The 23,068-nt window shown below is 38.3% G+C and overlaps 2 protein-coding genes across 8 annotated transcripts in view; one reads left to right on the plus strand and one right to left on the minus strand.

Annotated features, from left to right (window-relative positions):
- Positions 1–1,068, minus strand: part of LOC128852641 (uncharacterized) — a 23,229-nt gene extending 22,161 nt beyond the window's left edge. For 3 of the 5 annotated variants that reach the window (XM_054070804.1, XM_054070799.1, XM_054070784.1), the window contains exon 1: positions 366–1,068. The gene's annotated coding sequence lies outside the window, so the exon portion shown is untranslated. The remainder of the gene's footprint in view (positions 1–365) is intronic. The other 2 variants (XM_054070794.1, XM_054070811.1) reach the window with 2 other exon arrangements.
- The window catches only part of TTLL1 (TTL family tubulin polyglutamylase complex subunit L1), a 20,448-nt gene extending 1,166 nt beyond the window's left edge, over positions 1–19,282 (plus strand). The window contains exons 2-11 of one of the 3 annotated variants that reach the window (XM_009569980.2): positions 3,832–3,964; positions 5,730–5,938; positions 7,058–7,238; positions 8,376–8,510; positions 8,681–8,789; positions 12,432–12,575; positions 14,273–14,359; positions 15,874–16,037; positions 17,583–17,739; positions 19,000–19,282. In XM_009569980.2, coding sequence (XP_009568275.2) covers positions 3,852–3,964; positions 5,730–5,938; positions 7,058–7,238; positions 8,376–8,510; positions 8,681–8,789; positions 12,432–12,575; positions 14,273–14,359; positions 15,874–16,037; positions 17,583–17,712 — 1,272 coding nt within the window. In that variant the 5' untranslated portion in view covers positions 3,832–3,851 and the 3' untranslated portion in view covers positions 17,713–17,739; positions 19,000–19,282. Of the gene's footprint in view, positions 1–3,829; positions 3,965–4,263; positions 4,374–5,729; positions 5,939–7,057; positions 7,239–8,375; positions 8,511–8,680; positions 8,790–12,431; positions 12,576–14,272; positions 14,360–15,873; positions 16,038–17,582; positions 18,925–18,999 lie in introns of those variants that run through there. The other 2 variants (XM_054070782.1, XM_054070771.1) reach the window with 2 other exon arrangements.
- Positions 19,283–23,068: the final 3,786 nt, after the last annotated feature.

A 23,068-nucleotide genomic window follows, 5' to 3' on the forward strand; every position in this document is an offset into this window, starting at 1 on the left:
GCCTACTGTGCCTGTGTCATATACTTCTTGTCTCCCGAGTGGGAGCTCTGGTGTTCTGAGAATAAAGATTTGACTTGCTGTGTCTGTTACTCTACTATATGCAGGCTAGGGCTGTGCTATAGAGCTCTGTGACATTTACCAAAGCTAGGGATCTCAGCTGACCACAAGTTTGAATGGGTGGTTATCTTGTGCAATCTCATCAGGTTATCTAAAATACCTAATTACAGATTAGAAGATTCCTGTAGGCAATTATATTATTGAAAATAAGAAAGTTTTTGGTATGACTTAATATAAGTTACTTTTTATGACTCCTTGTTTGTGAGTTTCCGTAATCAAATTACACAGAATCAGAAAATTTTACTTACCATCCAGTTAGCCATCATCTGAAATGATCAAACTGTCCACATAAATCAACAGCTACTTTTCAGTCTGCTGCTGTATTGCTGTCAATCTGTAGTGGGATGGATCTGTAAGGCCTAAAGATCCCAAAATAGGAGGAGAATGACACTCTTGTAAGTTTTCTTCTTATTTGTGGCAGCAGTTATCTTCAATTTTTAGTGTTGGTTTAGTTTTAACTCACCATCCCATGGGCGAGTCTTCTGTTGGCTTGTTCATGGCTTCAGCAGTCAAGCAGCACAATCTCTAGGAGTAAGACAGCTCAACAAATCTTGGAGCAGTCTCACTTGCTACCACGAAATCGACTTGCTGGATCCATACATTCAGTAGGATGTGTAGCATGTGTTGAGATCTCCTCATACAGAATCTTATAAAAACAATGCTGTGACAGCAGTTGCATCCCAGGGTAGAAATGAGGTTGCAGCATTAGAAGCATTGTCAAGGTAGTCCTGTTTGTGGCAGTTCACTGGGTCTCTTAATCTATGCCAGGCAGCAGCTACGTGCTTTTATTAAGACCAAGTTGCAGGCAGTTACATGTCTGGTGCCACGTTTCTGGAAGAACAAGCCCTTAGGGCAGTTGTAGCTTGTGTACTGTGGATGCTGCCGTGAAACACGCTTGGGAAGCAGGGAGCAAGATGAGGGAGTCGGGTGATGGAGAAACAGATACAGCGTTGGTGTTGGATGTTGGTAAACCTAATAGGGAGGCTTGAAGATGTGGAGGACACATTTTAAGGCCTTTTATGTTGTGTTTAGTTAATGCTGTCATAGCATTTAACGTGTTTCCTTTTGAAGGGATGATTCTATTCCAAGCTGACTAATCCCTGAGCTTTTAAAACCACAGGGTGGTGTGTGGTGCTAGTGAGTCACCAATTGTGAATCATAAATACTTCAGTAAAAATAAATGAATCCCTTTGTTTCATTTATTGTTGTTTTGGTAGTACCTGGAAGGCCCAGAGAAAGGTCATGACCTCGTAGAACCAGGTGTTGGATAAACACATGCAAAAAGACCCTGAGCCTGCATGTACTCTTTTCTGTCTGCTTGATATCAACTTGTTTTATCAATACGAATAAAAATAATTGTGTCTAATACTCTTTAGAATGAAGTCTAATTATAAACATTTCTGCCTTCTTTAGCAGTTTAAATAAGCCTAGGAAAGAAAAAATGGGAGCACTGTGTAATGGGCTATGCCTCCCAGGAAGAGAGCAACTATAAGGGTGTTACCTTACTAGCAGCTGTACATCTCCATATCTAATCCTGGAAAACAAAAACCAGTCCAGTATCTTAGTTGCAGGAATTTTATTAACTACATTCGTTACTTACTTGCATTAATTACAGTACTACCTTAGTAAAGGTGACTTGAAGTTTTAATTGATTTTTCAATGGCACATGTACAGGGAGCAGTAGATGGTGTTGTGTATATATGTGTGTAACTCTGCTCTCTCACCCTTCCTTGCATGGCAGGTTTTGTCCTTGGAAGAGGTGTGTGCCAGAGTCTGCATTTGGCTTGAAGAGATTTTCTCTGAATCAGCACTTCTCTGCAGTTGATTTGTGTGAAACGTAGCTATGCAAAGCTGCAGTCAGTGGAATGAACTGCAGAGAGCCTAAACAGCAATACTGAAACTGTTTGTGAGAGCTCTCTGTCCTTGACTTTATCAGTTATTATAATTTGCTCATGAATGTTTGTTAGCTTACCTAATAGTTGTGTATCAGTCAGGCTTAGATCTTGGAAGACTGAGCTTCACCATTTAGAGATGAGGTAAATATGTAGTTTGTTGTATACAGTGTAGTATTTTGTCCATGTCAGCTCTTGGCTCTGGACTATTTATGAACAAAGGATATGCGTCAATTCATGTGTCTTTGCCCCATCTTCACTGGTATTACGTTAATGCACGACATGAGGCACCGTGGGGATCTTGCCAAGCAGCCTTTCTAAAGGGGACTGCAAGCAGGTGAGCGCCTCCTGCTGTCAGAAGGCTTCAGCCTGCCCTTCGGGGAGATAGCAATGGGGGGTGCTGTGCTTGTCCTAGCTCTTACTTCAGTGCATTTGTTGTGCATTCCCACCTGGATAGACTTTGCTGTCTTTCTCAAACAAAAAAGGGCAAAGGTGTAACACAATATCTCAGGGTGGGCAAAAGTAACTTGAGCCTCCCCCGCTCACCCACCAAACAAGACAGACATCTATAAACTGGTGTGAGTTGAGCAGAAGGTTACTGAAATGGTTGGGAGCTGAAGCACTCTGCTGTTGAGGAGAAGCCGGGGCAATTGTGTTCCTTCAGCCTGGAGACGAGAGTGGCTCTGAGGTCACGTAATAGCAAGCTGCCTGTACCTGTGAGAGGTTATCAAGAAAACTGACCCAGGCTCTTTAGTATGGTAAAAGGTGGGAAGATGAGATACAACAAGCATAACAGCTGACAGAAGAGTGGTTCAGAGTATATGGAAAAAATATGGGGGTGGGAGGGGGAAATGACACCCCCCCACCTCTTTTTGTCACGAGGCCAGTCAAGCAGTGAAATAGGGTGCCCGGAGAAGCTGTGCATGTTGGGAGGTTTTCAAAATGTGGCTGGATATAGCTCTGAGCTACCTGATATAACCTTATAGCTAATCCTGTGTTGAGCAGGAGGCTGGACAAGAGACCTCCTAAGGTCCTTTCAGATGCATATGGTTGTGTGAGCCTAACAGAAAAGGCTGAGGTGGACAAGTGAGAAATCTCATGTAGAAAGTGACACCTGGGTGTCATGAATAGAAATGCAGCTTGTGAGGGCTATTTTAACAGCTCTTAGATTTGGGGAAAATCGGCTGTCAAGGGTTTAGTGATATTGGTTTATCCCACCCCCAGAGCTAGAGCAGACGGCGAAGTCATGGCTGCATGAAATACAGAGAAGACAACGCACATTTGGTGGTGTTACTTTGGTTCCTTTCCTTGCAGTATAGCAAGCTGTGATTCTTGATAGCACATGAGTTTCTTTTGGAATTGTTTTCTCTTTGCCTACAGTCACTAAGTGATCCATATGAGCTCTCCAACTTCAAAACAGACATATGCATATAAGTCTTGGAAATAATAAAGAATAAAATGTCTATGTTCTAGGCTTTGTTCTGTAAATATTACCTCGTAAGTATATGATGGTGATTTCTGTCATCAGTGTATTTAAGGGGAAACATGAGTCATGTGCCTGTTCTTAAAAGGTGGCATTATCTGGGGAGTGTGAAAGATCCTTGTAAATAATGTTCTTCTTTGTAGTTATCCAGTTAAGAAATGTAGCGTTTAAGACTGAACCTAGGATGTTATTTTCCTTGATTTTTAGATTAATTTACTACTTTTAGCTCACTTAAGTTAAAGTGCTTTCTGGATGCCCCTTTTCTTCCCCTTTGACTTTCCTGGTTTGTATCCTCCCCTGTTTTCAATTTATGTCTTCAAATTTTTTCTTTCCTAATAGATTGATTCTGCTTGAGGATAATGGCAGGAAAAGTAAAGTGGGTAACTGACATAGAAAAATCTGTTTTAATAAATAACTTTGAAAAAAGAGGCTGGATTCAGGTGACAGAGAATGAAGACTGGAATTTTTATTGGTAAGTTGATTAAAAATACCGATTTCTAAATTTGCGAGGTATTTTAAGATCTTATGTTACCAAGATAACAAAATGCATATTTAAAAACAAATGACGCAGAAATTAGCATTAATTTATTGCAGTGTTCCTAAGAGTGAAACATTATTTCCTTGCTTTTGTAATTTCTGATGCTGTTGCTGGTCTTCTGTTCAGATTTGCATTGGTAGACTCCTGTACCTGTGCAGACATGCTAAAGTCATTGGTGTTCCTCAGGGCATGAGGTCCTGTCTGCATGCTACTGATCTCGTGTGTCTTTGCAGTTTGCCAAAGGTTTTGTCGGGGAGTAGGAAGCCTCTGACCTAGCAAGATATCAGTCACTTCTGGGAATGCCAGTTGTAAAAAGCCCAGAGAAAAGGCTGTGTGCTTAGTGGTATGTTTGTTTGTTTTGAAATGTGATACCTGATTTTATTCAATTTTTTTATGCAGTGAGGAGAATTTTTTCTTTACTGTTGGAGGGGGTTTAAGGCCTTTGAATGTATCTTTTCCCCAAATTTTCTGACAACAACATAAGCAAAGTAATCCAAGATTACACAGTTCCAATAAATGGTAAAATATTCTTTTATCCATGTAAGGGAGGCTTGCCCTGTTAACGGTGTCCAACCTGTTACAAAGGCCTGAAGAGCTGTACTTTTCTCATTCACGATCATTATTTATACACAGACTAATTATTCACCATTTCAATACCAAAATGAATGTGAAATTATAATGAAGATAATGGTGAAAAGAAAACAGTGAATAATCTAGCTTCATATTTAGCATTTGTCTAATAGCGTGAAATGCTGTCCTACAATGCAGTAATCTATTAATAAGCAGAAACAGCTCTCTAAGTAAACCAAGCAATGTATATTGTCCCTTTCAAATATAACAGAATGGTGGTTTATGCTGCCAAATGTACCCTTTGTGAACCACTTGTTTCAATGGGGAGGAATCTGGTAATCTGCTCATGGTTTTGGAATGCAGCTGGAGGGAGCAGCAGGGGAACATGGCACTTATAAAATCATTATGTGACTGCTTGTTTTGTCTTGGTTTTGCTTTTTTTTTTTTGGTTCTTCCTGAAATTATAATGTAGCAGACCGATGGCATTCAGGAAATATTCTCAAATTTCCAATGTGAGACATTTAATAGAGAAAATTCTACATATCTATGGCCCTGCTCTTATCTTCTGTGAAAAAACCAAATCAATAACGGATTTGTCCCTGCAGCCTTGTGACCTGGCGTGTAGGGGTGTTTTTAGCAAGATCTCTGATTTACTGTTTTCAATTCATACCCTTGAAGTTCTTTACAAATCAAATAGCAAGGTAGGCAGTAGGAGATGGTTTCTGTGGCCTTTCTTTTTTTTTGGTTTTTTTTTTTTTTAAAGAGGAAAGCTGAGAGTGAAAAATTCTCCTGTAGTGTTTGGGTGCTTATCAGTAATTTTTAGGCTCTGCTGGAGATTGACTTGACTATCAACAAGCCAGAGTTCAGTAAGGCCAACTTGTCATCTTCCTTTCCTCACTGCCCCAATTTCATTAGTAGAAGAGGGATCGATAAAACCTCTGGTAGGATTTAATTGATTTCTAATAGAGGTTCGGGATATGTTGGGTTGTAACTGCAGCAAAATATTATACGATAAAGATAAAAGAGAGAGGAGAGATGAACTGAATGTACCAAAGGAAACCTTTTCAACTTCGTCCTCCTGAGTTGTGTTTCTTGGCAGAAATAATTTGGTGTCTGTCTTTGCTTTCAGGATGAGCGTACAAACAATCAGAAATGTTTTCAGTGTGGAGACCGGTTACCGCCTCTCTGATGATCAAATTGTCAATCATTTCCCAAACCACTATGAATTGACCAGGAAAGATTTGATGGTAAAGAATATCAAGCGATATAGGAAAGAACTTGAGAAAGAAGGAAGTCCCCTTGCAGAAAAGGATGAAAACGGGAAATATATTTACTTGGGTATGTGGTGCTCTTCATGGGATTAATCTTTTCTTCCTTTGTGGTCAATACCTGGATTTGAGCTCTTGTGCCTAAAGCATTGAACCTCTGAAGTTTTAGGACATGAAACTGACTATCTTGAAATGCTCTGTCCCTATCAATTAAATAAAGTGTACTTTGTCCTAAAGTTGTTTGCTGCATTTTGCAAACCTGATAGCCTTTTTTCTCTGCTGTCTCCTTTCCCCTTCCCTCAAATCTGCCATTAGAGCAGAAAGAAAAGTAACAATAGGGAAAGTGATATAAGCAGTAGCAGTGAACATTTCTTATACAATACTCCATTTTCAAAGCTTTTCACAAACCTTGCTTTGAAGAATAATGGCTAATATTTTACAAATTGAGTGGAACAGAGGCCCTGCCACTCATTCAGGTTATTTCTTGAAATTGGAGACAAAGCAGGAATAAAAGATGGAACGTTCCTTTTTCCATGTCATATTACCACTATGGTAATATTGCCATCCTGTCATGTTACCATGAACATGAAACGGGAGCACTATGCATCTGTGTAAGAAAGAGGCAGTTCTATATGGATAGAAGTGAGGATAATCTGATAGCAAAGAGAGAGAAATGCTTTTCTTTAGGTTTCTTTCAGTAAGTGTGGTAATACTGATTGTGGAAGCAAATAAGAATGACAAACAGGAGTTACATGGAAGTATAAATTACCACATCCAAAGGGGGAGCAAAATTAACACATTTTTGCATGTATGAAAGGTGATAAGGTGGTTAGCAGAATGGTAAAAGCTGCTCTAGGGAATTGAGAGGGTTTGATAAAGTTAAGTTGGAATGGTATATAATACTTTAATTTCACAGCATTTAAACAGAACAATAAAATTTATTGATGTGAATCAAAATCTATTGATCTGAAGTTAGCACCATGCAGTATTTTGCAATTGTTTGTTTAAGTAAAAACTATGGACTAGAAATTAAATGAGATAAAAAGCGACATGAGTCTTAATGAAGCTGGATAATGCTGGACTGGGGAACTGAAAAGACAGACCCTTTTATTTCAGTCTATATATGTCAGTTGCCTTATGACATAGTGTCCTTAATTGCACACCTTTCGTTTTTTTCTCCCTAACTCAGATTTCGTTCCTGTTACTTTTATGCTTCCTGCCGATTATAACCTCTTTGTTGAAGAATTCAGAAAAAATCCCTCCAGCACTTGGATTATGAAACCTTGTGGCAAAGCTCAAGGAAAAGGAATATTTCTAATCAATAAACTCTCCCAAATAAAAAAATGGTCTCGAGATAGCAAAACATCTTCGTAAGTTCTGAAAACCCAAGCCCTTTATTGTACATTCTGTAATCAGATGAACAACATCAACATGGTAATTGTCTGATGCATGGGAAAAGTATTCTATTATTATTGCTTTGTCATTATATAGTTTTGCATTTAATCTCGGTTGTTATCAAACTTCTTCCTTCAAACAGGTTTTAATAGATTTGTTTTTCTATGAGGAGGTACAAGGAGCTGGTCAGTTAGCTATTCTTTATAAAAAAGATTTTGGTGTTGTTGGGGAAAAATTGCACAAAAATAAATTGTTCTTCAAAGTGCTAAATGACAGGAAGCAAGAGAAAAATCTTCCCCTAAGCGATTTCAGTAACTACTTTATTTCTCCGATATTGATTCACTTTTTAAATGAGTACAAAGGAAGAATGCATTTACATGAAATAAATAAATAATGTTTGGAGCACAAAATAATACACCTCATGTTGGTGACTTGCTTCCAAGTGGATGAAACAGGTTAGCGATCTGTGTTTTTCTCTGACTAGTAAACATTTTGATTGCACAACTAATGATAATTTTTTTCCTGTTATAAACGGACTGGCTGAATATCACCTGAATCCTTTTTTTTTTCTGTTTGACGTGGAATCTGAAGAATGTGACAATCTGAAAGTTATCTTAGCTTTCCACAGTGGTTTGCAATTGCACACCAAGCATAAATACAAATATTCTAGGAGTCTAAGACTTTGAGTAATGAAGGTAATATAATATGTACTCTGCTTGTTGGAACCATGCCAAGCTCTAAATTCCATCCAAGGAAAAGAGTGACTTGTAGAGCTTTGCCTTCTGAATGGCTCAATCAGCTGCCCTGTTAACTTCAAAATGGTTTATTGATATTGGTCGTCTATTTAGTATTTATAACTTATTTATTTAGTAATTCTAATTGCTTTATTTATTACTTATTTAGGGTTTTTTTTCGTAAGTATTCTTAACTTTTATCTGTTATATGATGCCTGATGCCAAGTATGTAGTATTAACTGCTACAACTTTATACATTATCTTGGCAGAAGATTTCAGTCAATTCAGAACTTGACGACCGCTTCTAAAGAAGAAAAAGGCTTATCAGATTATATCTTTGCAATTGTCACATTCTGAAACACAATTAATGTTTTTCAGGTTTGTATCTCAGTCTTCTAAAGAAGCTTATGTGATTTCTCTATATATCAACAATCCATTGCTTATCGGTGGAAAGAAATTTGATCTTCGCCTGTATGTTTTAGTATCTACATATCGTCCACTGAGATGTTACATGTAAGATTGCATATGTTTGTATTTTGTTTTGAGAGAATGTTTAATGTAGTGAAAATAATGTTGCCCGTGTTGTGCAAAGAACTTTAATGTGTGTGCATGATATCCTAGGGTGCTCTTTTCCTTGTTTCTTATTGGAGTTTAACACATTTTAATGGCTTTTTGCGTTTGAGGTATAAACTTGGATTTTGCCGGTTTTGCACAGTAAAGTATACACCAAGTACAAGTGAACTGGATAACATGTTTGTACATCTTACGAATGTTGCCATTCAGAAACATGGGGTAAGTGCACTGAGTTCTTAGGTCCTCTTTTGTAGCAACACCCATTTTCTTAAAGTGTCACAAGAATTTGGAATAAAAAATGTTTTATTTGTCATATCCTTCATCATCTTACAATTAAAATGCTTCAACTTGAACTTAGATAAATTTCAGAAGACTGCAGATCTAAAGTATGCAAGATAAGGAGTTGCAGATCTGTAACAGATTGTGATATCTTCAGTATTGACTTGCAGTAGTTGAAAGCAGGGGTTTTTTTCATGTCTCTTGTCATTTGAATGCTATTATGCTTACATGACAATTGATTCTGTGAGCAGTGGAATTAATGAAGCCTGTTTCCTGTGGATTTGCATTTTGTAATAGCATTTTAATATTGCCCTCCTGATCTCCCTTTCCCTCTCTCTCTCTCATTCCCATGCCATCAATTCAGCTTTTCTATTTCCAGTACTTTCCAGCTTCTTCCTATGTTCCTGCCCCCTCTTTCCTTCTCTGTGTAAGAAAGGGAATATGCTGTTGTGAGCTTGGAGATGTTTGCTGTCTGACCAGTTGGTGGCTTCCTTTTGAATGGACAGAGATGAAGTTTTGCCTGCAGAACAGTTCTGTCCTGTAACTTGCCATTGATATTAATAAAACATGCGAAAACTGTTAACTTTGACAGCACTTCCCTACGTCAAAATAGCCTGAAATTCACCAGTGGGAGGAAAGGACAGTGGGACAGGGTTGACGTGAATAGACAGTCATGCAGTATCACTGCCCAAGGCTTGTTTCTTCAAGGAATCCACTTGATGATGATGACTGTCCCATTTGCGCTTTTAGCGGATGTCTGTGATTTACAAACCATGCCTCTGTTACAGTAATTAAAACTCTATTGTCGCACTTCCTAATTTCATAAGCGTTTTTTTTAAGAGTATGGAAAATAAACGTGTATATATGTGCATGCACACAGTGACTCATGCATATATGTTCATATATAAATACACGTACCCACACACAAGATACATTATATTTATCCTAAATTGCAACCTTCCTAAATGTATCTTGTCTGTTATTGTTCTGTAAGATGTGCAGCGTAGCAGAACTGTTATTATCTGGATATTCCTATAACAACAACATAAATTATAAATGTCATTTATGGTGGTAGTTCTAAACCCAAGGTAAGTGCCAAAATACGGCATTCTTCCAGTACTGCTAACATTTTCTTGTTCAGGTGCTGATTTGTGAAGAGCCTCAAACACATTATGGTTCAACAGGACACACTGAGAATTAGTTGTGGTGAAAGCAGATCCAATACAATTTAAAGCATAAATCATGGTGCCGTTGCCAGCAGCAGTGAACAAGTGAGGAATGTGATATGTTGCCTGTACCATTTTTATGTACCCATTCGTTTTCTCTACCAGTTAGATAATAGTCTTCAAAATTTCTTCCAAATAAAAGTAGAAGTGAAAGTAGTTGTGGGGTAACTTTGAGAGAAGAAATGGGTGTAGAAGTAGCAGCTTAAAATTTATAGAGTCATTACTCGAACATTTTTAAAAGTTTTCCAGAGGAGAACCACGAAGATGAGAGGGCTGGAGCACCTCTATTATGAGAACAGGCTGAGAGAGTTGGGGCCTGGAGAAGAGAAGGTTCTGGTGAGACGTTACAGCAGTTTCCAGTGCTGAAAGGGGCTGCAGGAAAGCTGGGGAGAGACCTTTTACAGAGGCTTGTAGTGACAGGAGGAGGGGAAATGGCTTTAAATTGGAAGGTGGAAAATCTAGTTTAGACATTGAGAAGAAATTAATGATGAGGGTGGTGAGGCACAGGCACAAGCTGCCCACGGAAGTTGTGGCTGCCCCCTCCCTGGCAGTGTTGAAGGCCAGGTCGGATGGGACCTTGAGCAGCCTGGTCTGGTGGGAGGTGTCCCTGTCCATGGCAGAGGGGTGGAACTGGATGAGCTTTAAGGTCCCTTCCAACCCAAACCATTCTATGGTTCTTTAATATCCTCTGAGTTTTGCAGAAAGAAGTGAGAAAAGTTTAACGTAAAGCCAGTCTGTCCTTCTGGTTTAAATGTCTGTGACGTCGAAGGTACTTGGACTGTACAGTTTTAGAAGAACCTAATCTGAACTGTCGAGTGATTTAGCAGAATTATGATGAGGTCTGGAAAAACTCTTTTAAGTTCTGGATGTTAATCTGTACTCCAAGCCCTCCATGAACTTTAGAGTTCTGGTGTGTTTGTACCATATGAGCTCGTGGGAATACATCCCTAATTTGAAAAGCATACAATTCATTATCTGGGAGAGGGAAAAGGTAAAATGAAGGAAGGGGTAAGTCAGTATACCCATTGTGATGTTTGTGCTGACAAATACAGTTCTAAGCCATTATTCACTGCATAGAAGCAAATAGAAACAAAACAATGGTAACCTTTGTACTTAATTATTTTCAATTAGTGATCTCCTATATGGCGTGCAATATTCTACTTTGTTTTAGTGTTTTAAATTAAACAGCTATGATTGTGTAAAGTTCTACCCAATTGCAATCTATTTTGATTTGACTACTTGTTCTGCAATGCAAAGAGTTGAAACTTTGATCTCTGTTCCTTTGCTGGGATGTCAAGACATTTTTTACATGCAGCATGTCCTGAGAACCATGTTTCAGATCTTTATTTTTACAGTCCAGTTTTCCAAATTTACTAAGAAGGGAGCTGTAGAAAACACCTAAAAATAGAGGCTTCTCTGACCTTGCCTTAGAGGACAGCAGCTGTGTTCCTCTGAACACAGTTTTTTCTACTGCAGGCATCCTGTGTTTTATACTTTAGCAGGCATACAGTCAATTCTTAGAAATGCTGTGGGCAGGACCTTTAAAAAGGGACAAAACATTTGTTGTGAGAGTTGCTTGGGGGCTCAGTCTGTGTCTTCCCATCAGTAAGAACACCCTCAGTTTGCTCTTGTCTTTCCACTTAAAGAGAATATAGTGCATGCCTTGATAGCCTCTGAAAAGACGAATGTAAGGTAACCTCCTTTTTTCCCCAGTTCTGTTTCAGTAGCACTTAGTGGTTTTTTTCTATAGCAAAATAGGGAATTACTTGGAAAATTAACCGTTAGAAGTAATTCAGATGTCATTTCACTGTCATCTTGAGTGAAGATGTAGTAGTACCGTTAAGAGGATACGCTGTTTGCCTTTTGGGAAACAGAGAAGTCACTTTTTAAATGAATAAACACAAGCAAGGACTTCCAAGGGCAGCATTAGGAAGGAGCAGGCTTCAGTGAAATTTACCTATTGCTCACTTAATTGTTTCTTCCTTATCCCCACTGAAGGAGAAACTTCAATTCTTTCCTTTCACATTTTAAAACACGTCTTTCCCAATCATAACTTATGTTTTACTAGAAAAATGTCAAAATATAGTTGCTTTTTTTCTTCTAAGAAGGATATATTACTTGATTTACAATGTGTGATATAAACTTACATGGCTATAATAATAAAAGTTGTTTATATAGAGGGCGGGTCAAAGTAAAGCAGTCTTCACAAAGCTCTAAAATAGAGTAAGAACAATTTGCTGGGTTTGTTTTTAGAGCAGTACTTGTATCTAAGTATTAGTGGACTTTTTGTGTGAGTGAAACAAAGCTGCTGAATGACTTCAAAATCTTAGATTGAATTAACTTCTTAACTCTTTAGGATGACTACAATCATATCCACGGAGGCAAGTGGACAGTGAGTAACCTACGCCTTTATCTGGAGAGCACCCGTGGGAAGGAAGTCACAAACAAATTATTTGATGAAATTCACTGGATAATTGTGCAGTCGCTGAAGGCTGTTGCGGTGAGTACTGTTCCTGGAATTCTGCCAGTGACAGCATTATGGCTGGCGGCTTCTCATAACCATGAAAGTGAGTTTGCCATCAAAACCCCTAACGTCTATTTCATGAGATTTAAGTGATGGTGTTGATGCTGATTTCTGCAGTTCTATTATCTCTTGATTTCTCTGAGCTGAGTGAACTTGAATCTTGGGTAGGTGCGTGAGCTATCTGTACATGTTGAAGAAGTGAATGCTTTCCATGAGAGCTCTGTGAACTATTTAAATTGACTTGATACTGCCCTTGTGAGTAGTATTAAGCTTTCCCAAGGCGCATGACGTCATTTCAGCAATAACAAATGTGTCAAAGAAAAAAATAGCTCTGCAGGACAATTTATCACAGAAAATGTAAGGGTGCTAGTTCAGCAGAGTTACATAACTTACGTTCAGCTTTTCTGTATGTGAGTCATGTAGTTTTCATGACTCTTATTTAAAAAAAAAAAAAAAAGAAAAATAGCAATCAATTAGAGAGCAGGTATCACTCTGTGGGTCAGCTGGGGTAACTGAAGAGCTCATTGGTGCAAGGACTGCATGGTACTGTCATCTCTTTTGGGTTGGTCCTGGCACCATTGTGAGCTGAGTCAGCTCACTCATCCAACTGGCAATTACTGCCCTGCTTTATTCATGGGTTAGTATTCTGCCAGTGTGATAAGCTGAATCACCTCGCTGAAGGACCAGACAAACATCAGAATCAGCAGGAGGAAGAGGGACAATGGCATGAAGCTAAGAGTAGCAGGAGGTGGGGAAGCATGGCTCAACTCGGCCTCTGCTGTGCAATGATGTTTGAAACCAGACGTGAAGAAAAGGGGTGTAATCCGAATGTTCACAGAACCTTAGAAGAGAAAAAGTGTTGAGAATTATTGAGCATGAAGTATTTTGGTCCTTTGTCTTTCTGACAATGGCAAATGTAATGGGAGATTCTTGCTCCCCCTTACTCCTTCCACTCCCCGAAGAACTGAAAAACTTTATCGGTATTAGCCTAGGGGAAGACATCTCGCTAATCTGTTACAAAGCTTTCTTTAAAAGTTCTGATGAGATTTGCATAGAAGAAAAGTGCATACTGCAAATGTTTAGCAGATGCTGGAAAAGTACTGATTCTCTGGGGGATGTGCATCTAAGTACACTTGGTCCTTGGTCTCTCCTGACTTTCAGGATCACAGTTGACTTGAGCTAATTATAATTTTAAACTATTTGATAATTGTTTGACCTCAAATTTCTGTGTAGTTACTGCATCATAATAAATGTCTTTTAATAAGTCTTCTTTTTCTGAAGTTTAAAGAATTCATGACTACATGAAGCTGTGTTATGTAAATTTTAAAACTTCATGATTTCTTCTGATACATGCAGGCTTTACATATTACTTTTGAAAATATGAAAATACTTATTTTCAAGCTGGAAACATAAGGGAAAATTGATGTAACTTGATACTTCGTGTTAATGCAGTCATTAATATTGAGATATTTACTGACAGCTTGGAAAAAAATGATGCAGTCCTGGACTTACTAGTCAGCAAGCTTGTGTTAGAGTTAAAACACAGAAAAACTGTCATAGAATAGTCATAATGTAATGGCATGTGATTTCTAGCAAACCAAGTCTGTAATCAGGTTGCTTACTAAATTGTTCATTTTAATACATACTGTTGTCTTTTTTTTCTTTTTTTTTAGCCTGTAATGAACAATGATAAACACTGCTTTGAGTGTTACGGATATGACATAATCATTGATGACAAGCTTAAACCATGGCTAATTGAGGTAAAGTTAGATAAAACAGCAAAAAACTTGCTCCTCATTTCACAGAATAAAGCTAAGTAGATTTCAATGTAGTCTTTCCCATTTTGAAACAATATCTTTTGTTCCTCAGATAAGTGGATTAAGAAAAATGTTGGAGAGTAAAATAGTCCATGTGATGTCAAGCTAGCATGTGCTTTTATTTCCTATTTGGTTGCTGTTTCTATTCGTTTGTGGCTTTCTGTTTTGTCTTTTAAATCCATACAGTTGGACTTAAGAGGCAGTCTGAATGCTGGCAACCCTACTAGATACTGTATCAGTAGCTGGACAACTGGCATTGGCTCAATGGAGCCTAACATCAAATTTAAGTTTTATATTCTGTCATGGCCTTCATGTTGCAGGTTGAAAGGAAAGAAAAGGAGCTCACATAGGTGGATTGGGATATTTGGAAGGTGCTTTTTTTTTTCGCCTAGATTTTTCTTTAGTGTATTAACTTTGTATCTGTATGTTCAACATAAATTTTATCCGGTGCTCTGTTTTTCTCACTCTAACTGGGCATGAAAATTCAAAGGGAAATGGACTTTATTTTAAAAAAAATGTTTATTATTGTGATACCACTTCTCCATAATAAATGTGGAACATGAGATATGTTAAATCATAGAATCACAGAATGGGTTGGGTTGGAAGGGACCTTAAAGATCATCCATTTCCAGCCCCCCTGCTATGGGCAGGGACACCTCCCACTGCAACAGATTGCTCAAAGCCCCATCCAACCTGGCCTTGAACACCTCCAAGAAGAACACCTCCATCCACAATTTTTCTGGGCAACCCCAGTCACTGCCTCACCAGCCTCACAGGAATAAATTTCTTCCTAATATCTGACCTAAATCTCCCCTCTTTCAGCTTAAAGCCATTGCCCCTTGTCCTATCTCTGTACTCCCTTATAAAGAGCCCTTCCTCAGCTTTCCTGTACCCCCCTTTCAGTACTGGAAGGCTGCTATAATGTCTCCCCGGTGCCTTCTCTTCTCTAGGCTGAGCAGTGAATCCTAGTTTTAATTAAAACAAGATGCAATGTAGTGCTTTGAATAGAGAGCACAAATGTGTTTGTCCAGCTCACAATTCAACAGAGGAGAACTTGGATTAAAACCTTAAGTAAAAGCAGTTTACCTCAAAGAAATCCACAGATCCTGGTGTATAACCAGGAGTCAACCAGGCAAATTGTAAGCACTGAAAATTATGGGTTTGATATTCATGTAAGTTTAGAAAATTAAACAGATATCTTTTCTGATGAGCCCTAGTGAATCTTGTCTCAACAAAAATCATCAGGCTGACACTGCAGACACTTAGTGGTGTGGTGCTTTTTGGTTTTAAGTACAAAGAAAAATCTCCCCATGGGGAATTTCTTCCAGTGTCTTGAGGAACTGAAAAGTGTGATTTGAGATGCTGTCTTAGTTTCCCAAGTAGAACATACACATGCTGTTTGGAGAACCATATAGCACTCAAAAAATTGATGTTGCCACTTTTTTTCTCTTTTGTAGGTTAATGCTTCCCCTTCTCTTACCTCCAGTACGGCTAACGATCGCATCTTGAAGTACAATCTTATTAATGACACACTTAACATTGCCGTGCCTAATGGGGAAATTCCAGACTGTAAATGGAATAAATCTCCACCAAAGGAGGTTCTTGGCAATTATGAAGTCTTGTAAGTTTTATCAGTGTTCTATCTGAGTGCAAATGTTTTGCAGTCACCCCACTTTTTAGTGTGTGATGTAGACCACAGAGACAAGTTGGATATCGTGCCGGTGTGAAAAACGGGCATAAAGATACCACTTCGTTTTTTGTTGGAGGTGCAACAGCAGTGTTGGAGATGGGAGTGCATTAAAAGCAGAGTTGCCTCATTTAATCTCCAGAGGGAATGTTACTTGTCTGATAAGGCCCTGCCTGTACCTTCTGAACTTCCAGCAGCTAGATTTGAGGGATGGAGGCCAAAGAGAGTGTCTTCAACACGTGTAGAACTTTAATTGTATTGAATATAATAATGGTAGTTAAACAGATACAATAATGTGGTAGTTAAATAGCTATAATAGCTATTTGATACAAATTTTCTCTTGGTTCATAGAAATGATGCCATTTGACTCCTGTAGTTCATGGATGTAATAATAATGAGTGGTGAGATATTTCTTAAATTCCCCAATCTGTATTGCAAAGGGAGAAATGAGAGAGAGAGAGAGGTCTTTACATTGGAGCACCTGAAGGATTTATAGAGGATTGATTTGTCTTATGCAGAGGAACACTGATTTGAGTACCATATTGATGGTGCACATTCTCATATGTTCAGGAGGAAATGTTCAGGTAGGTTCTGTAGCACCAGCAGTGCAATTGTTCAGAATGTCAGGAGCACAGTTATGGACGTAGTTGATTCACCAGTTCGTATAGATCTCAATGACTCTTTCTATGTACTAGTAAAGACAGTGAAATCTATATGTGTTGGCTGAATTAGGATTTAAGTTTTAATGAATGTTATGCATGTGGTAGCTGCAAATACCTACACAGTAGTGTTACTAAGTATATATTATGACTGTCCTACAAAATATTGTCGTATTATCTTTTGATAAATATAATTATGCATCCATAGCAAATTTCTGCTTGGATTTGTGTAGCGGCTGAGAGGTTAGAATACACAAAGGTATCTGAGGCCATAGTGGGCTTAGATATTGAAAGATCTACTTGTCACTGTGCATAAATGTATCAAAATACTTGTAATCAAATGCATTTAATTTAAATGCACTGTTGTTTGTTCACCTCATTCTTTCCCTGTTTGCTCTCTGATGCAACAGTGGAGTTTTTTAACAGTCCTTCCTCTGTTTGTAGCAATAGCTTAAGACTATTAAGACTGCCAGAAGTCTGATGTTCCTGTTTAACCACAGACCTACGTGGTGAGGAGAAATACAGAAGTACATGTGAAATTTCACAAGTGTAAAATTCCACAAGCTCAGGAATATAATCAAAGCTGCCTCTTTCAAAAAACAGCTGAAGATATTTCAGTTGATCTGTATGTTATATCATGTGGTAGTATATCTCCTTGAGTAATGGCTGCATATAAACCATGCATGTGTAAACTTGTGTGTAGAACAGCTTGTATTAAATTTCTGTGCTAGATACTAAGCAAATTAGAATTTAGGAGACCCACTCTTGTTTGTGTAGTGAATAGCAGGACAAAGCATTGAACAGATTATCTTCTTTTCAGATACGATGAAGAGATGGCGCAGAATGATGGGTCTGATCGTGACTTGCGAAATCGTTCTGGGCAGTCCACTGGAGTAAAAGGCATTCGTGCAAGAGATTCGGGAAAGCCTGCACTAACAACCTGGAAATAATATAAGGAAAAAACAGCTGTGCTTTTGGTAGGAAGACATCATGAATCTCTAACAGATTCCTCTATTTTGCTGCATTGCATGTAGGAAATATTAAAAGAGGACAATACAGCCTTTGAAAAGAAGTGAAATAAATCCTGTAAAACCATGAATGGTGCTAGACATACACTGACTTGATGGTTACGACATTAATATATATAGTATGTATGTATATATATTTATTTTATCTATATATACTTTGCATAAAATAATATTCTCTCAGTAATGATTAAGAACTTTCTTTATAAAAACGACAACTCAAAATATACATTCTAAAAGAAACCCCTTGCTGTTCTGGATATATTTCCTATAGTAGCCTGTCCCCAACTCCCTATAATAAATGTGCTGTGGATTCTGTAGAAGGGTAGTAGTGGTGAGTGTTAATGTTGTCACAATGATGACTCAGGTTCTTGCTGGTAAAAGAAGAGTGACCAGAACAAATAGCAATACATGAGGTTGAGACTATTGTCAGTTAATGCAGCAAATGATATATAACCAATAGTAAGAAATTGAAAAGCAACTTTTTTATATGCTGAGGGTTTTTTTTTTAATTTCCTTCAAGCGTTTTGAGCTGCTTACTCTTCAAAGGTAGAAAGTTTCATGGAGTGAGGGAGTGTTTCAAATGGCATATTGATGCATTATTTCACTAGCCATTAAGACTATTCGATAGAACTACATGCTGTAATAAGTCATGTTGCTTGAAGCCGATGATAAATCCTTAGTTGCACCAGAATCTCTCTGTGTATTTATGCATGTATATAAGTGCAATATCTCTATATTTTTGTATATTTTGTGTGCACTCTAACAAAAATATTGTTGCATATGGTAAGCTATTTCTGCGAGCCCTGATAACAAAAGTTGTGATGATTAGCAACTAAAATATAGAGAGCAAAAGTTAACAACGGGCATTTCTTCTAACAGCATAGCATATAGACATGCAGTGCTGGTTGTCTTTATTCTGCTTCCCCCTTCTCTGCTTTTGGATTAGGTTTTTTTCATGGTGGAGTATTATAGAGACAAAGATGAAGGAGGCTCAGAGTTGCAAATGTCCATGTAACCATACTACACTCTAATCTGGATTCCACTGGCGCTGTGCTACTCGCCTTGCCTGCCACAGTGGGCTCCGTGCTTTTCCCACTGAAGTGCATGCAAAGTGAACTTATCATCTTCCAAAAGTTTTGAGTTTCTTGAACAGGTAAACCAGACCATCTGCACTACAGAAAATGTCCATCCTTTTCCTACTTTTTAAAGGTCCTCCTAGAAGAAGGCAGCTGCTCACAAACTGCAGTCTTTGCGACAATTGGTGTTGATGACTCCCAGTCTGAATACAATCCGGCAAGAGCAGTTTGGGCTGAGAGAGGGCAGACGTGGGTTGGGCTGACCAACATCCTTACACATGACCTGGGATTCATCCTTGCAATAAAGAATGAAATATGTAGACTGAATGAGTCACTCCCAAGTGTAATCCTCGTCTTGATTAATCTTGTATATTCCATTAAAATAAAGACCACAATACAACTGATTCTCTAGTCATCAGACTTGAATTTTCTCATGGGCCTCTACAAAAACCATATTGAATTTGGCTCTTGAAATGAGGCTAAGAAAAGATTATTTCTGCAGGATAGTAAAGCTGTCTAAACTCCAGGTCTCCTAGTTTTTAGAGTTGGGGTTTTGTGTGTGGTTTGTTTGGGTTTTTTTTTAAGTTCCTAAGTGTGAGTGTTGCTTGTGTATTTGTACCTAGACGGGTAAGCTGTTCCTATGTAGGTATGTGGTCAGATACTAAGTGTTATTTTAATGAGGTGATATTCAATGGGCAGACATCTCCAGCTTTACCCCCAGTTGCCTGTTGTGGTAAAGCAGGAAGTGGTGGCAGCATTAGGAACTGTAAGACTGTAGTAAGTAGTATTTTGCGGTATGGTTATATTTCTTACAGGCATGTAACACAACAAGTATACTTTGATAAAAAGAAAATGGAGCTTTTTTCTCACTTTTGTTTCCACTGCTTGTAGTTAATTTCTTCAGTAGCTTGGACAAAGGATGTCGTTATAGTATTAGCAAGGATTGCTGGAGTAGAATGGTTGCTGCTTTCAGTTATCCAGCCTACACTGGTGGGACTTTATAGGGCAGAGATATATTGGAAAATGTAGATTCCCATAAAAATTAAACTTCACACTGTTACTTTCTGAGTAGAGCTCATAAAATACTGAGTGGTAGTGACTTTAAATTTCCCTTTTGAAAAGGATTAATAGAAAGCAATATAAGGTCTGAGTTACTAGGATTTATTGCTGTAGAAGGCTTTGGAGACTCAGTCCAGGGGATGCTTTTTAGCTGTATTCACAATGAATCAAGACTCATGGTAGCATCTAAATAATCCTGTTTGTAGGTGGTACTGGCAAAGATGTCTTTACATCTTGGCAGTGAGATGGATCAGGGCCTCTGGAACACAGACGTTGAAAAGACAGTACCTGTAATATTACTAATATTGAATATTCTCATTTAATTGTTTGGGAGGTTATAATGGCTTGGAAAGGGCCAACTTACTTGAGTTTGCATTCATATTACTCAGTATAATAATGCATTTCTTCCAGGCCTGACTTCTAAAAAATTGTCATCGTATTAAACTGGTTGAAGTCTCACTATTCTTTTCAAAGAATAAGGGTTTCTGTCCCAGTGTATAGCAGATAAATTTAATTCACATATAGTATTTGCAGAGCAGTATGTGGAAAATATTTTTGTAGCAGAGCTGTATAATTGGAACAAGCAAATCTTTCTGGCCACTGGAGTATTGGGAAAGCATACTTCACTTTATGTGAGGATGAAATATTTCTGTAAAATATCTTCTATATAATCAAAACATTCAAGTATTACTAATGTCGGGGAGAAAGCTCTGACAGGGATCTTTGACTACGTAGTGCTTAATCTCAGAACTAGAATTCAGACTTCAGTTGCATTTTACACAGCTGTAGCTCCAACTACTGTGTTGCTAGTAATTTATCCTGCTGATCAAAACATGAATTCAGTAACGCAACATTCTTCTTTAAACAGCAAAAAGTCAAAGTCACAGCAAACACAGTGGCCTCCTCTTCCTGATCTCATTCCCCTTTATTTTAAAAAACAATGGACTAGGGATTACATAGATGAGACCGCTTTCTTGTTTCCTTTTCCAACAGGCTTTTTGCAGAGGCTGAAGGTTGAAAGCCAATGTATACTTTCACTTCTAACACGTGAAAAAACAATGTATGCAAAGGGAGTTTTAAGGAACAAAACTGAAATAACGTTAAATTCTAGATGACTAAGTTAGGCTTTCTGATTATCAGTTACAAACAAGCCCCCCCCAAAACTGTAAGCAAGCAGGAAATCTCTCTTTTCTATAAAGAACTTGAGGCCGCATGTACACAAGTGAAGTGTTTTTGAGAAACTCAAAATTGGGAACCTTCACTACTATGTAAAACCTATTTTTCTTCCACTGTTGTTTCCAACCATTTTACACAATGGATCTCAGGAAGGAATTTGAATAAGGAAAGGGTCATGTTCTCAGTTAGCTGGAATGAGAGTTTGCTCTGTGCATGAAGCAGCTTGTCTGCAGACTCAGAAACAGGAGGATGACAAGGAAACAAACAGTTCTAATAGTTCTGGTGCAGGAGGAGGAGGGTAGTATGTGGATATCACTCTGTGAGATGCTTGTTTGTACATGGCCTTGAAAAGTAAGGATGAAAATCTGGTAAGGAGGAAGAGAAAGTGGAAATGAATACTTTTAATTGCCTACTCTGTGATAAAATCTTAAACCTTTCACTTCTGCCTCCTTAACTAAATCCATTTCTGTAGTAGGATAGAAGGAATAGTACAAAGTGGTGTACAAACTGAGAGCAGCCTGAGGCATACTCTGCTGTCAGCTGGAATGGAGTGAGTAGAGACAAGTCTACACCACTTGGGTCATGCGTCTGCTGTAGGAGTTATGGGGAATTGACTAAAGGTGTGATGGTAGTGTGTAGTAGATGTTAACCTCGTGTGGATGCTCTCATTCAAAGGTAAGGTAGCTCTTTTTTTGCCTGAGCCTAATTCTCCAAAAGATTAAATACTGGTTTGCGTCTGACTGAATGGGCTTAATTGGGCTTAAACCTGAGCAACTGCAAGCAGACATGCTCTTAGTTCTGAGGAACTAGCCATGGCCTTAGGCCAAGCATCCTCCAAGTGTATTTAACTGTAAGATAAAGAATCTGTTTCAGCTTTCAGTGGAGCAAAATAAATCAGAAATAACAGTTCTCAAAAGTTCTGTCTTGGGCTAGTGTCATAACTTGCCAGGCTGAGCTAAAATAAATGTGCATCTGAGTCCTAAAATACTGTTCTTCATCTGCTCAAGTGATCACTGGCATAATGACAGTATTGTATGAAGAATTAAATAGACAATCTCTGAACAGCTATGGGAATTCTTACAATGACATCAGTGTAGAAGGAGCTTATTGCTAGATTTGAATGGTGGGGCTCGCTTCCTGGGTACTAACCTTTCTCCCTTTGACATGGAAGGAATTAATAAGATTCCCACAGAATAGCTTCTTTATATGGCTTTAGGAACTTAATTGGAATAAAAGAAACAGCAGTTATGCCTAAAGCTACTTTGTTGCTGTTGGCTTTACAATAGAACTTCTGCCTAAAATGTCCCTGTCTCCTGATTCACTTCCTGCTGTAAACTCGACAAAACAATAGACGTTTCAGGGTAGATAGATAGTCCTGCATTTCAGCAGCAGAACAGGTCGGGCAGAGCTCATTTATCTGTAGTAAAGGAAGGGCTCTGCTCAGTCATTATAAATTAATACTATTCCTGAAGTAGTTACCCTTCAGTGGATTTAACAGAAAGCAAATCACATTTTGTCCCTGCTTTATTAAAACAGCTCGCTTGAGCCTTCAGGTCAGTGGGAAGGACTCCATGCCATCTGGTGTATAGGTATCAAAATATAACACTAGTTTGGATAGGCAGTTATGCTAACCTGCAGGGATCCTTAACAACAACAAAACCTATTCCTGTATTCTCTGCAGAAAATAAATTAAATACGTATAGCTGGGAAGAGCTGGCTTTAGCCACAATTTCATTAAAAATTTGATTATTAAGAGGAAGTAGGAACACAAACGAGTGCCTTGGAAAAACTGATTGTTTTTACTGAATAGTAGGAAGTTGTTTGCCCTAGACTGTATTTTTTTTTCCCACTTATTTTAAGCTGCCATCAAAGATTAGGCAAGCTTCAAGAAACTCCATACTGAAAGCAGTCCATAGCCATAACTTTCCCAGTCATTATGATGATACAGGGATATCTTCACTATTAAC

Source organism: Cuculus canorus, chromosome 1 (assembly GCF_017976375.1).
Source record: "Cuculus canorus isolate bCucCan1 chromosome 1, bCucCan1.pri, whole genome shotgun sequence".
Classification (NCBI taxonomy): domain Eukaryota; kingdom Metazoa; phylum Chordata; class Aves; order Cuculiformes; family Cuculidae; genus Cuculus; species Cuculus canorus.